Here is a 14,815-nt window from a genome sequence, read left to right as displayed (position 1 = left end):
CGGTTCGCATTCTTAAAAAGAGCATTACCGCCATCTACTGTGGGTAATAGATCAGAGACACTAGACTAGATCACCACTACCAGAACAATCAGGACTCATGCTTTCAATGTTGCTGCGTGTTCAGCTCCTCCATCTACGGCAAAGTCCATCTCATTCCAGAGAGGGATGCTGTAACAAAAAAAAAAAAAAGGTATACATTTATAACCCTTCTATATTCTATGGATCAAATTGGTTCTTCTTAAAAACTTTATTATTAACCTACCCCCTTCTACTGAATTTAAAATTATCCTTAATGTTGACGTCTGATTCGTGAAACAATCGCTCTTTTGATTCGGATCTCTTAAATGAATCAATTGATGAACCGGTTCAGGACTCTGAACAGTTGTGATTTATACAGTCTATGCTTTCTTTTACGGTCCATGAGTCTATGATGGTTTCACGAGTCTGACTAAATCGGTCTGAGTGGTTCTCACTGGTCAACTCGACTTTGACATTACTATTCACAATCTGCCGAAAGAAAGATATTAGACTGAAAGTGCAAATAAAATAGATAAACTTATTATAGTTTTTATGTTTTTTATAAGTAACCTTATTTGTTGGGGAAAAAATCGCAATAAAACCTCTACTATCCGTTTTATAAAACTTATTTTATTACTGTAACAGAAACGTGCATGAATGGATTTAAAAAAAAAAAAAAAAAAAAAAGAGTAATGACCATAGACAGTAAAAGAAACGGACACAGCGACCCCATTGGAACTTAAATGAGACATTCTTAGCTATTTTTAGCACTTCCGTTTCTGACGCTAGACCACTGATCTATAATATATAGATCAGTGCGCCAGACTCAAACTAAACTTGATGACGTCAGCAACCTGTCTGACAGATGTAAATCTTCTAGTAGCTGTGCCTGAAAACTGCCATCGTTAATCTTGCAGAGACGGCGAGCTTGAGCGGGGAGTTCTTTGGCGTGAGTGAGCAGAAGTATTCTGATTAATTATTTTGTATAGTATTTTAAAATGTAACGCCAGTACGCCGTACTAAGTTAATTGCCTGCGAGCTTCTCCTCCTGTCTTTACGGTAATTTCTCTGTGCGACAGAGTCGAGTGGTTATGACGCAATTGTTAGCCTATTTTTTACAAAAACTGTTTCTATGGGACCATAATGTAACATAGAAGGTAATGGAGCCCTTTATACATTGTCGTGTATCTTTAGAAATAAATAATGGACAAATGGAGTCTTTAAACACCTCAGATGTAAAGTTATTCGAGGTCAAAGTGACGCAAAAATGAATGGGAGTCAATGGGATGCTAACGCAAGTGAAGTTCTGCTACAAGATGCCTTGCTCAAGGGCATCTAAGTCGTGGTATTGCCGGCCCAAGACTCGAATCCACAACCCTAAGGTTAGGAGTCAAACTCTCTAGCCACGACTACCCCGTTAATACCACCTTTGAGCAGCAATAGTCTGTGTAAACACAGCTAAAAAATTTTTTTTTAAAAAATTGACAGAGAAAATTTGAATAATACCTTCACATTTATGTATTTTGTAGGCATTTTTATCCAAAGCAATGTACATTCAAGTTATACATTTCGTCATTACCTGCATTGCCTGGAAACAGAACCCACCAATCTGTACTATTTGGGCTATAGGAATTTGATAAGCAGACACATTATCGGTCTTGTAAACTGGTTTTCAGGTTAAGAGACATTCATAAGAGTAAACAAAAAAAAAAAAAACACTGTACAACAAACTTTTATTATTGCCAACACAGCTTATTTCAATATTTTCTTGTAGACTTTGACTCTGGAGTGAAAGTAAATAAAATCTCAGCAAACATGACACTCATTAAAGATGCATTTGCCTGTTTCCCTTAAAGGTTTAACATCTAGTGCAGCCTTTGGTCACATAAAAGTTATTTATAAAAACAACAAAAAGCAGCACATCATATCATAGGCACTGACATTCTACAAATGTTGCCTATATATATAAAGGTCAGCTTAACATGAACTAATATCTATACTTCAATATTTATTACGTGTTCAGCAGTTTACTTAAAAAAACATACACCGTATGCATCTAAAATAGGACAACAGCTTTAGAAATGAGGTTATCAAAATCCACAATCAAATAAACTCATTTTACAACAGAAATATAAAGATGTTTTTTAAAAATAGAAGAAAAAATGGTTTTCTTTAAAATGGGCATTTCTGTTTGGGCTCCCATTGCTTTTTCATAAATTGCAGAGGGAAGTTAGAGTCCTATTTGGGAGGTGGACCTTCACACCCTTTGGAAAATCTCCCGGCGTTGTGCGTATGTGCAATCTTCATGATTAATATGTTGATATGAAATACTCTCCACTTCGGTCTCTTCAAAGTGCTATTGGATATGAGGCCGTGGTTTCAGGATAAGTTTCCCCGTCTAGTATGCGAGAGGGAGAAATTCAAATGTTTGCACAAGAAAAGTGACTTTGCATTCACAAACCAGTGAAACTGAGAGATCACAAAGGGCAATTCAGTGCACACGAGTACTCACATCATCACAGGACATGTTATATTCCGCTAGTACTGTCCGGCAGCGTGCCGCAATACTGCAAGAGGTTAAGGAGAGATTTGGCAGTCCCTGATCATTTGCAGTTTTGCAATTGTCAATAGTCAACAGATAGGCTGAATACAATGAAGACAGTACAAATTTCCTGTATTAAAAAGGATACATAGATGGTGCAACAACTCGTTTGTGTATTCCAGCAAAGAAAAGGCCAATCAGAGTCACACAGCTGATTGTGAAAAATGGATGATTCCATAAAGATGAAAAGAAAGAAACCTGTGGAAAGAGAGAACATGACATACAAACAACTATAATGTCAAAGAGGCAGAATGAAGAACGCTTATCTGACATCTCTTAACTGTACATACTTTCTGAGTGTCTGGATCTATCAGCCAGTTCCAGGCACCTGTGGCTGTGCACACAGACACCACGATCAGAATCACTGCAAAAAGAAGGCAGAATTCATGAATTAAAACAAGTCAATGTAAGGCCTTGTTGATCAATACACTGGACAGCATAGTTCAAGCTCAGACCAAACACCTAGTCCAGGATTTAAACCGCTTGAAACAGATTTCATAAAGATCTGACCAGACAAGCTGATCTGACTTACTGCGCCAACGACCTGTAGCTGGCTGCAAACAAGACACATACTCTGTCAGTCTCCTCTCAAAAGCCTTCAGGTCTATGGAGGAGCAAAACAACTACATCAGAACAGGACTAACACTGAGGTAAGCAGCATCTGTTCTATCATTTTAGTTTTAATTTACAAAGAATACAAAGAACCCATTACAGGACAAATTCAGTCAGCTTTGTATCATTAAAATGTCGGTAGTACATATGAATGAACAATGTGTATTTTTCCCCCATATGACCTGAAACCAGATCTCTCAATTTATTTACAGCTAAAGTGATTTTCTGACAGCTGCTGGGCTTTTATTAAAACTACAGATGGTACTTCCGCGTTTTTGTATTCGCGAGCATGGACAGTTGGATCGAACCCAGAGGATTGTGGATGTTAGAGTTTTCCTACATTACTAGCAAAAGTGAACGCCACAAACCCTTTACTCCATTTTTGGTCAAGTAAACCTCTTTCAAAAACATTTCGCCTTTCTACTGTACAGACAGTCAAGTGCTGTTGTGTTTAGTTAAAAATACTAATTGGCAAATACACCGATTTGAGTTTATAGGCTCAGAAACATCAGCTGTACCAGGCACATCAATGCGAGGCACCTTTATCAGATTTTCTTGGAAAATGTGCATGTGTTATACGTCAGTGTCAGATATGATGGCATTATGATTGGCCAACACCATGTTTAAAAGCCAAAACCAAGCCTGCGTCCCAATGTGCATACTATCCATCCTAAATTCTATGTGATATTAGTAATTTTCAATATTTAGGGCAGACAAGGTGTATATTTAGCAAAATGGGACTTAGGGCGAGTTTTACAATGACAGAAAAGCAAAACTCCTTGTTGAGACACCAGTCTTGCGAGATTTCGTTTTACATACTTACGTTCATAATGTTGCTGCAGTGCATGTCAGCACAATAAATCACACTTTTATCAGCTTTAGTGAAGGGTCTTAGATTCTTAGCTTAGATGCTAGCGTGTCAACATATTATATATCTAACTTGCCACAACAAACACATGGACGCTGCGCTAATATTTGGATATGACACTTGGAGATGAGAACACCGAACTGATAATCGATCTATTGAAAAATACCTTCGGCTTGTTCTAATGAATTCATTGCTCTTCCTTCCAATGCTGTAGTCGCTGAACGTAGGCCTGCAAAAACACGCAACTGCCGTCAGCGTGCGTCAGCCAATCGTGGAAGCTCTCTTCTCATTGGCTCGTAGAGAAGAAAGCGTCATCTTAAAGAAATATGTCCATTTATCTTGTATGTTTGTTTAAGATGCTTCGATATGTAGTTGTTTACTATTCTTTCAGGTAAGTATATTCATTAATCAGATAATTCATTTATTTAAATTAATTCTATTAATAAATTCCAAAGCTGTCAAGACATTTCTTGACTACATTTCTTGTTACAGTTTTTACAAGGAGTTGGAATTACAACAAATCTGATTATATTTAAAAATGTAATGAAAATTAACTTACTTTTTCAAGCTGAAGTAGGTAGATTTTTTTCTTTACATTGCATGTCTTCTGTGTTGAAAGGAATTTAGTACCAAAACAAAATTACATCTTTTTCATTTCAATGTCTGCAAGCCTAAGATTTGTATTTTCTTATTAACTAAAATATTTTTGTAATGTGCTGATGAGGTTTTCCCCATAATTATTCCTCTTGTATTATTCTTAAAAATATATATTTCTCTATTATAGTCATGTGCTTTGTGATATCAAAATGGGAATGGATCTGACATCATATTATTCATTTTTTTGTTAGGTTGTAGACGGACAAAATTTCACACAAATGTTAGATTCTGTTTTTATCCATCTCTTTTTTAAGTCCTCTTTCCATCAATAAATATCAAATTTGATCTGATATTCAAACATTTTTGATCATTTATTACCAGCCCAGGAGTGAGGCAGAAAGTAGCTGAACGTATGAGACAAAGTAGTTAAAGGGAATAATGATCACAGTTTGCTGAATGATGTTAAATGCCTCCTTCTCAATGTAGTCTGACTTCAAGTACAATTACAAATTTTATAGAGTATTTTTATGTCAAGCCAATACAATGAAAAATTATTTCTCCACATTCTCCTATGACAATTGCAACCTTAAAATGCAGACATTGTTTCACAGCCTAAATAACAAAAAAAATATATATAAAAAAAAATTTATATATATATAGAGAGCATTAACAAGAAAATAAAAGACAAAGAAGCAAAGCCTTCAGAGAGTACAATTTTTATCTCAATATTCAAGCAAATCACACTGATTACAAAAAATATTAGATGAGCTGAGTACTAGATGCAATAATCAGCTTTGTTGTTTTTGGGTGTGAATTTATTAACTAACACCAGGTTAAACTTGTCCCTTAGTAAAGCCTCTATCTCACAGCCTGGGATTTCTTTCATGTCCACCAAGTCTGAGTCCTCTTTAAATGTGACCTCGCTGTATGTCCAACCAATCAGAGCTCTGAAGCCTGTGGGTGTCTGAAGGGAGCAAATGGATTTGAGCATGAACAGAGAGTCTGGACTAGTCTGCAGGTAATCTGACATCTCTCGGAAATGATCTGCATCACGGGGTGTTAATGTGAAGGAGTATAATGTTTTGGTGAGCCGTTTATCAATGAGGCTGGAATTAGCCAAGGTCTTATCTTGGACCAATTGCTTCCTAATGGTCTTCTCCAAAACCCACTGCAGCCCATTATTTATGAGGCGGAATACACCTGAAGGCTGCGGCTGGTCTTTACCTGAGATCAACTCTAAGGGATGCCAGATTTGGGACGACACTCCAAAGCTTACATCTGCAATGTACTGCTTCCCATCGATCTCCACCAGATTGACGAGATGACAGTCCATGGAGAGGAACACCTGTTCAAGTGAGTTGAACACTTTGGAGCCTAGCATGGTGGATTTGTATCCCATCTCCTTCAGGACCCATGAGAACAAGAGGTTGTTTTCACAACACCAGCCTCCTCGATTGCTCTTGACTATTTTATCATAGATGATTTGCAGATCCATAGTGTTCTTCTCGCCAGAATGGATGCTGAGGTTCTCAAATGGAATATTCATAACATGCAGCTTGTGGATGGTGAACAAATTGTCCAGGTCGGCTTTGTCATATTGGCCAGTAAACCCAATCCTGTTCAAGTATTCTTTCAGGTCCATCATATCCCTACAAGCAACAATGTACAAAGTTTTAACATAAATGTCTAGTCATTTTATTTAATTTTTAAATGGATATACAGTATATGAAAATATAATTACAGGACTTACAAGCATGTTGAAGTATGTTAAATAGTGTGGCTCAAGGTCCAGGAAATACATTACATAACTACTTTTTTAAATACTCATAATCAGACTACAGTTACTTTTTTATGGATTACATGATTACATATTATTAACACAATAGTATTAAATTGTTCACAATTCACCTAAATTTCCTTATATTTATATTTTTTCCTAATAAACCTGCCGCTTATATACATTTGTGATTAGAGAAAGGGGGAGGGGTGTCAGAATCGTGTTCAGAAGAAATCAGCAACAAGACAATGGAAAATGGAGGGGAATGCAGCCTTTAATCACTGGGTGTTGTTCAGACATCATTTCATTTTTAAAGAAAGACACGAGAAAAATGTCACTGTTCAGTGTAAGCTCTGTCTACCACAGATTAATTTGCTGTCCATGGAAGTCTTTGAGCTAGCAAACTTATTGCTGGGAATTTTATGTTCTTCAAAATATTTTTTGTAATGTTGATTTTTCTTCATTGTTACTACCTTATGCACTTCAAGGCCCGTCCACACGGGCCTACACGTTTTGCTGTATATGCATAAATTTGTATTATATAGGTGTTTTGTCCACACGGATCCGGCGTTTTGGGAGAGTGTAGCCAATATTTTTTGAAACCTGGTCCCAGAGTGGATAAATTTGAAAACAGCGAATCCGTATATTTTCTGAAATGATGACGTCATCAGCCCACGTCTTGCCCCTAGTCAGACACTGCTACGTCACGTAACAGCACCAAAAACATGAACACACACACTGAACAATTGTCTTTTTATTAACTAACATTAACACAGATTAATAAATGTATTGTTCCATGTTCATTTGTATACCGCGCGAAAGGTATAGGCCCTGTCCCAAATGGCTGGACTATACAGTTCATATAAACTGTAGGTAACAACTGGTAAAATGTACACCTAGGTCATAAACACCGTAATGATACCTACACTTAAATATTTTCTTCTCAGCCATGTCATCAATTGCTCTTGAGCGAAATCTCTTCCCATCCTTTGTCTGATTAGAATTTGGCAAGGATTCATGGGAAGTGTGCCGAGCCTGCATTGCCATCTTTAAAATTATGTTTTGGAACTAGCAAATGCTTTGACAACACTAATATATTCAAACCCGGTTCCAAAAAAGTTGGGACACTGTACAAATTGTGAGTAAAAAGGAATGGAATAATTTACAAATCTCATAAACTTATATTTTATTCACAATAAAATATAGATAACATCAAATGTTGAAAGTGAGTAATTTTGAAATGTCATGCCAAATATTGGCTCATTTTGGATTTCATGAGAGCTACACATTTAAAGAAAGTTGGGACAGGTAGCAATAAGAGGCCGGAAAAGATAAATGTACATATAACGAACAATTTGCAACTTATTAGGTCAATTGGCAACATGATTGGGTATAAAAAGAGCCTCTCAGAGTGGCAGTGCCTCTCAGAAGTCAAGATGGACAGAGGATCACCAATTCCCCCAATGCTGCGGCGAAAAATAGTGGAGCAATATCAGAAAGGAGTTTCTCAGAGAAAAATTGCAAAGAGTTTGAAGTTATCATCATCTACAGTGCATAATATCATTCAAAGATTCAGAGAATCTGGAACAATCTCTGTGCGTAAGGGTCAACCATACTGGATGCCCGTGATCTTTGGGCCCTTATATGGCACTGCATCACATACAGGAATGTAATGGAAATCACAACATGGGCTCAGGAATACTTCAGAAAACATTGTCAGTGATCACAATCCACCGAGCCATTCACCGCTGCCGGCTAAATCTCTATAGGTCAAAAAAGAAGCCATATCTAAACATGATTCAGAAGCGCAGGCATTTTCTGTGGGCCAAGGCTCATTTAAAATGGACTGTGGCAAAGTGGAAAACTGTTCTGTAGTCAGATAAAAAAAAAAAAAATTAAACTGGGACGCCATGTTATCAGGACTAAAGAGGACAAGGACAACCCAAGTTGTTATCAGTGCTCAGTTTAGAAGCCTGCAACTCTGATGGTTATGGGGTTGCATGAGTGCGTGTGGCATGGGCAGCTTACACATCTTGAAAGGCACCATCAATGCTGAAAGGTATATCCAAGTTCAAGAACAACATATGATCCCATTCAGACATTGTCTCTTTCAGGGGAGACCTTGCATTTCCCAACATGACAATGCCAGACCACACACTGCATCAATTACAACATCATGGCTTCATAGAAGAAGGATCTGGGTACTGAAACATTTGGTGCATCATAAAGAGGAAGATGCAACAAAGAAGACCTATGAGAGTTGAGCAATTAGAAGCCTGTATTAGACAAGAATGGGACAACATTCCTAATCCTAAACTTGAGCAACTTGTCTCCTTAATCCTCAGACATTTGTATAAAAAGAAGAGGGGATGCCAAACAGTGGTAAACATGGCCTTGTCCCAACTTTTTTGAGATGTGTTGATGCCATGAAATTTTAAATAAACTTATTTTTCTCTTAAAATGAGAAATTTTCTCAGTTTAAACATTTGATATGTCATTTATGTTACATTCTGAATAAAATATTGAAATTTGAAACTTCCACATTGTTGCATTCTGTTTTTATTCACAATTTGTAGTGTCCCAACTCTTTTGGAATCGGGTTTGTATATATTTGCCATGTAGGTAATTTAGTTTTAAGCTCTGTTTTGAGACATAGCAGGGTGAATTCAACTTAACTGGCAAAAGTGTCCCAAATATACAACAGTCAATAAAAAATTCTTTAGAGTTTAAAAAATCCTACCGTTAGGATGAATCCTGTGAGAGCCGAAGGAAGCACAATAGTCAGAAAGAATGTCTGCAAAATGAGTGGACTGAATAACACACCCTTGAACCCCAGAGTAATAAATTAACTATAAATGATAAACAAAGGGCAAAATCCACAAAGGCTGAACATTTCTCTATGACTCAACACACAGCATTCGTTACTACTGCTTTTCAGAGTTTTGCTTCACAGAAGAGCCTTACTGGTGCTGAACATTGAAACCAGTGCTTATCTGTTTGTTTCATTTGCAGACCTTAACAGAACATGCTTCCTGTGTTGTGACTGTTGCTCAAATGAGTTTGGCAGATACAGTATGACCTAATCTTTTGTGTGGGCTAATGTCCGTAGTAGAACTGGCTGAGAATATTGTTTCTTAGATTTCCTGCCTTGCTCTTCCTCAGGGCCGTAGCTGGGGTCAGCTGGGCCCCGGTGAAGGTTGTACCAGTGGGCCATGTTTGAAATTGTTTAATTTGTATGTTTGTTTATTTTTATTTATTTGTGCTATTTTCACAATGTTTAAGTTTTTCAAGTTTGTAGGTGTCAAGGTACAGTAACCGAATAATTAAATGTAGAATAGCACTGGATAGTCTTCAATGTAAAAATGAAATATACAATGCATCATTTCGATGCATCGATTAATCTAATGTTGAATTTTTTCAGACCGATTCGATTTCGATTATCTCCCTATTAATTGACTACTAACAATTTATACATGTTGATTTAAATATCTGAATGAAAAAAAAACATGAATTCCTTAACATCTCAATATATGTTTATTGCTCTTAAAATTACAAAATAAAAGACTGACTAAGAATGCATTACTTTGCACTTGTATAGAGATAACATTCAATAAAACATTGAAGCCTTGAAAACACATAGCTTACTGAAACAAGCTTAATGAAAAAAGTTCTTCTTTCAGATGAAAATAACAACAACTTGATGTCTAGCATTCAATAAAAAAGGTCACCCAAAATACTTGTTTAGAGCAATTGAAAGAATACAATAACCAATGTAAACTTGAGGGCTTTAAGCTAATACAGAGAGTGCTTTTCCAAAAAATAAATAAATAAATAATTAACAGTGGGAGCCAGCAGCCTGTCATAGAGAAAAAAAAATCTCAGAATGCTCCACGTGTGTAACGAACCAGAACTTGACATGGGATCCATAATGCAGGCTTTATTGCAAAGACTCGTAGTCGTACAGGCAATGGTCAGAACCAGCAATATCAACAACTTGGGAAGAACAGAGAATCAAAATCCAGTAACAAGCAAGGGGTCGGTAGGTAGGCAGCAAAGGTACGTAAAGGATATCGTCTTGATGAGTGGCACCTGTGCAGGTGATCAGAGTCCAAGGAAGGGGTTTATGGGAAATGTAGTGCTGTCAGTATAAGTGAATGAATGGATGCGTGTGTAACTATTCAGGTGAGGGAATCACGGGGTTCGTCTGGCTGGTAATTGTGACCTGGGCGCCTTCTGCGGTCCGCTTGCTCCTTCTGCCTCCTAACAGCGTGTTGCAGGTGAACATGGACCCGATTCCAAACCTCCTCACTGCGTGCCGTCCAATCGTTTTCAGCCGGTACTTCCGTTGGATCCCCTGACCAGGGGAACATTGGTGGTTGGAACCCCAGTACACATTTAAAGGGAGTCAGACCAGTAGATGGTTTAATAAGGGAGTTCTGTGCGTATTCTGCCCATAGTAAGTATCGGGCCCAATCGTCCTGATTCTGGTTGCAATAGGCTCTGAGGAAGCGGTTCAGCTCTTGGTTGAGTCTCTCTATCTGTCCGTTAGCTTGGGGATGATACCCAGAGGTGAGGCTGACATTGACATTCAGGGAGACATTAATTGAGAGGTGAATTGAGGTCCTCGATCTGACACAATGTCCTCGGGTAGGCCATACAATCGGAAGACCCAGTTGCATAGATGTTTTGCCATTTGGAGAGCGGTAGGTAGTTTGGGTAATGGAATAAATCTACAAGCCTTGGAGAATCGGTCTATGATGGTGAGTATGGTGGTATAACCCTGTGAACTGGGAAGATCCGTAATGAAGTCAATGGCAATGTGAGACCAGGGTCGTTGTGGAATGGGTAGTGGTTGCAGGAGACCGGCGGGAGCTTGTTTGGATGCCTTGCTAAAACTACAGTTATTGCATTGCTGTATGTAATTAGTTGTTTCCTTGTGCAGTGATTCCCACCAGAAGCGGTTCTCCAGTTGGTTGATGGTGGCAGTGATACCTGGGTCACCGGATGATGGATGGCAGTGAACTTGACTGATGACCTGGTCACGAAGATGTTCAGGGACGAAGATTCTGTGGGCTGGACAGGCCACTGGGTTCTCGTTCTGCTCCCTGTGTTGTTGGAGCAGGGTCATGATATCCCATTGAATGGGAGCAACCACCACATGAAACGGTAGGATGGGTTCTGTATCAGGTGGAATGTTCTCCTCCTCTAACTGACGTGAAAGAGCATCCGCCTTGGTGTTCTTGGAGCCAGGTCGGTAAGTTACCGAGAAGTCAAATCTGTTGAAGAACAGAGACCATCTCGGTTGACGGGGATTAAGGCATTTGGCGGTGCGTAAGTACTCCAGGTTCTTGTGATCTGTTAGTACGGTAAACGGATGAGTGGCTCCCTCTAGCCAGTGCCTCGAAGGCTGCCTTTATGGCAAGGAGTTCCCGATCCCCGACACTGTAGTTGCATTCTGCCGGGTTGAGTTTCCTGGAATAGAAGGCACAGGGATGGAGTTTAGCAGTAGGATCTGGGCGTTGCGACAGGATAGCGCCGATACCTGTGTTAGAGGCGTCCACCTCGACAATGAATGGTAATGAGGGGTCAGGGTGGCAGAGTACGGGCGCGTTACTGAATCATTGCTTCAGGGTTTGGAATGCTTTGTTGGTGGATTCTGACCATTGTAATCAGTGAGTTCCTTTTTTTGATCAGTGAGGTAAGTGGAGTGACAACAGTACTGAAGTTCCTAATTAATCTCCTATAGAAGTTAGCGAATCCCAGAAATCGTTGCAATTCCTTGAGGGTTGTGGGTTCAGGCCAGTTAAGCATGGCGTTGACCTTCTTCTCGTCCATGGCTACCCCTCCGAGACTGATTATGTATCCTAGGAATGAGGTGGAGGTTGTATGGAACTCGCACTTCTCAGCCTTAGCGTATAACTGGTATTGGATGAGGCGTTGGAGAACTGCTCAGACGTGTTGTATATGTTCAGGAAGGGTGTTAGAGTAGATTAGGATATCATCGATGTATACGATCACAGATATGTTCAGCATGTCTCTGAAAACCTCGTTAATAAACACAGATGGACTATTGGCCAGTCCGAACGGCATAGCAAGATACTCATAGTGTCCAGTGGTAATTGAGAAGGCGGTCTTCCATTCATCTCCCTCTCTAATGCGAATGAGATTGTAAGCGCACCTCAGGTCCAGTTTGGTGTAGTATTGGGCAGTGCGAAGTTGTTTGAGGGCTGAAGGAACCAATGGAAGTGGGTATCTGAATTTTACCGTCATCTCGTTTAGTCTGTGATAATCGATGCAGGGGCATTGACCACCATCCTTCTTTTTCACGAGGAAGAACCCGGATGAAGCAGGGGATGTGGATGGTATGATGAACCCTCTTTTGGAGCTCCTCTTTGATATAATCCTTCATAGCGTCGGACTCAGGTTGAGACAATGGGAAGATGCGACCCTTTGGAGGAGAATGCCCTGGCAGAAGATCGATGGCACAGTCATACTTGCGGTGAGGAGGTAAGGTGTTGGCTTGTTTCTTACTGAAGGCCTCCAGGAGGTCAGCATATTCCTCTGGCAGATCGGGAATGGACTCTTGAACTGAGGTAAGTGACACGGAACAGACAGGAATAGGTTTGACCAGGGAAAGACAGTTCTGTTGACAGTTATTGCTCCACCTCACCACTTGACCCTCTCTCCAGGAAATCTGGGGGTTATGCAGACGTAGCCAGGGTAATCCAAGAATCACGGGTGTGTGAGATGTGGGGAGAATGTAGAATTGGATCCTCTCCTTGTGAAGTAAGCCAGCCGCCATTACAACCCTGCGGGTGAGGTGAGTAATGGATCCAGAACCCAGTGGTCGACCATCTATTGTCTCCACTGAGAGAGAGGTAGAGCATGGAATAAGTTGAACGTTATACATCTTAGCGGATTCTTCAGAAATGAAATTGCCAGCAGCCCCGGAATCGAGTAAGGCAGAGGTGATAACTTGTCTTTCGTTTATCCAAAACTCAACGGGAATGCTTACACTCTGGGTATCACACATGGAAGTGAGAGGAGTACTCACCGAGCGTTGGGAGAAGGTAGATGTACGAGTGGGACAGTTGTTGCGTTGATGGCCAGGTAATCCACAATACATGCATAACCTATTGGAAATACGTCGATCTCTTTCCTCCGTAGATAGGTGATACGTGTTGACCTGCATGGGTTCAGTAGATTCCTGAGAGGGCAAGAAGGCTGGGTGCTCAGTGCGACGGGAGTTGGATCGCCGGGCACGTTGCAGATTATCAATGGAAATGGTCAGCTCGATGAAGCTGTTGAGATCTCTGCCCTCGTCTCTGCATGCGAGTTCCGTTTGTAGATCATAATTCAGTCCCTTGCGGAAGAGTACTTTTAATGTGTCGCTCACCCAGTTAGTTTGTGCCGCCAGAGTGCGAAATCGTAGAGCATAATCCGCCGCCGTCATTCTGCCTTGTGACAACTCCAACAAGCGATCTCCAGCTCCTTTTCCCTCCTTAGGATGATCGAATACTGCCCGGAACTGTTGTAGGAAATCCTGAAAGGACGTAAATGCAGATCCATCGGAACCCCACACGGCCATAATCCATTCTAGAAATCACTTACACTTGCTGGCGTCACCGTTGTATTTATCCGGGAATGCGAGATGGGGATTAGCCTGGGATGGCGTCCCTGCCGCGTGGGCAATGGTGGATGCCACCGGTGTTGGTGTTGCCGTGGGAGTCATATGGAGATTCTGAACGGCCTGGTGGTATGAAGACCTTCAAAAGCCGCTGGATCTCGCTGCTGGCCAGCAGAGGGAATCACGGGGTTCGTCTCCGTGACAACGTGAAACTTTGGCATTCTGCCCTTTTTCTATAGTGTCTAATGATTTTGGTTAATATGCACGAGAGAGAGAGAGAGAGAGAGAGAGAGAGAGAGAGAGAGAGAGCGCAAGAAGCGCTCGTGTTGTTTGAACACTGTGAGTGCGCGCTCACAGCCTGGGCTCTCTCTCGTACGCGCTCTGTCAGGCGCAGCAGTCATTCTATTCTACATCACTCACCGATCAAATAAGGCTTTGAGAGCCGCCAAAAAAAAAAGATCAATGCAGAAAAACCCCTGGATTGGTTATATAACGTTGGACAGAATGTTGATCCGGCCATCGCGTATATTCAGCGCACATAAGGTAAACGTTTTGCAAACGTTTTTTAGAGAAATAAAAACAGGTTGACGAATCGATGCTCATATTTTGCATCAACGTATTTTTTGCGTCAATGTCATCGATGACCTCAACGCGTTGTCCCAGCCCTAAATCAAACCTACATTTATTTAGACTTCAACATTTCTCACATTATTA

The 14,815-nt window shown here is 40.2% G+C and overlaps 2 protein-coding genes across 4 annotated transcripts; both read right to left on the bottom strand.

Moving 5' to 3' along the window:
• Positions 1 to 1,734: 1,734 nt before the first annotated feature.
• cnep1r1 (CTD nuclear envelope phosphatase 1 regulatory subunit 1) lies at positions 1,735 to 4,369 on the bottom strand. Of its 2 annotated transcripts, XM_026267631.1 has the most exons (6): positions 4,267 to 4,369; positions 3,153 to 3,224; positions 2,911 to 2,984; positions 2,709 to 2,818; positions 2,531 to 2,585; positions 1,735 to 2,416 (listed from the first exon to the last, which is right to left on the bottom strand). In XM_026267631.1, the coding sequence occupies exons 1-6, from the start codon at positions 4,289 to 4,291 to the stop codon at positions 2,375 to 2,377; spliced, it is 378 nt and encodes a 125-aa protein (XP_026123416.1). In that variant the 5' UTR covers positions 4,292 to 4,369; the 3' UTR covers positions 1,735 to 2,374. The 2 variants fall into 2 exon arrangements, with proteins under 2 accessions (XP_026123416.1, XP_026123417.1); XM_026267632.1 differs by lacking the exon at positions 3,153 to 3,224 and having other exon boundaries at positions 4,267 to 4,335.
• Positions 4,370 to 5,397: 1,028 nt separating this feature from the next.
• LOC113106068 (arylamine N-acetyltransferase, pineal gland isozyme NAT-10-like) lies at positions 5,398 to 9,321 on the bottom strand. Of its 2 annotated transcripts, none has more exons than XM_026267630.1 (2): positions 9,215 to 9,321; positions 5,398 to 6,346 (listed from the first exon to the last, which is right to left on the bottom strand). In XM_026267630.1, exon 2 carries the CDS (start codon positions 6,340 to 6,342, stop codon positions 5,473 to 5,475), a length of 870 nt encoding a protein of 289 aa, XP_026123415.1. In that variant the 5' UTR covers positions 6,343 to 6,346; positions 9,215 to 9,321; the 3' UTR covers positions 5,398 to 5,472. The 2 variants fall into 2 exon arrangements, with proteins under 2 accessions (XP_026123415.1, XP_026123414.1); XM_026267629.1 differs by lacking the exon at positions 9,215 to 9,321 and adding an exon at positions 8,503 to 8,681.
• Positions 9,322 to 14,815: the final 5,494 nt, after the last annotated feature.

Source organism: Carassius auratus, chromosome 7, assembly GCF_003368295.1.
Source record: "Carassius auratus strain Wakin chromosome 7, ASM336829v1, whole genome shotgun sequence".
In the NCBI taxonomy this organism is placed as follows: domain Eukaryota; kingdom Metazoa; phylum Chordata; class Actinopteri; order Cypriniformes; family Cyprinidae; genus Carassius; species Carassius auratus.
Note: the sequence above shows the minus strand (reverse complement) of the source record. Positions and strands in the feature narration are given on the sequence as shown.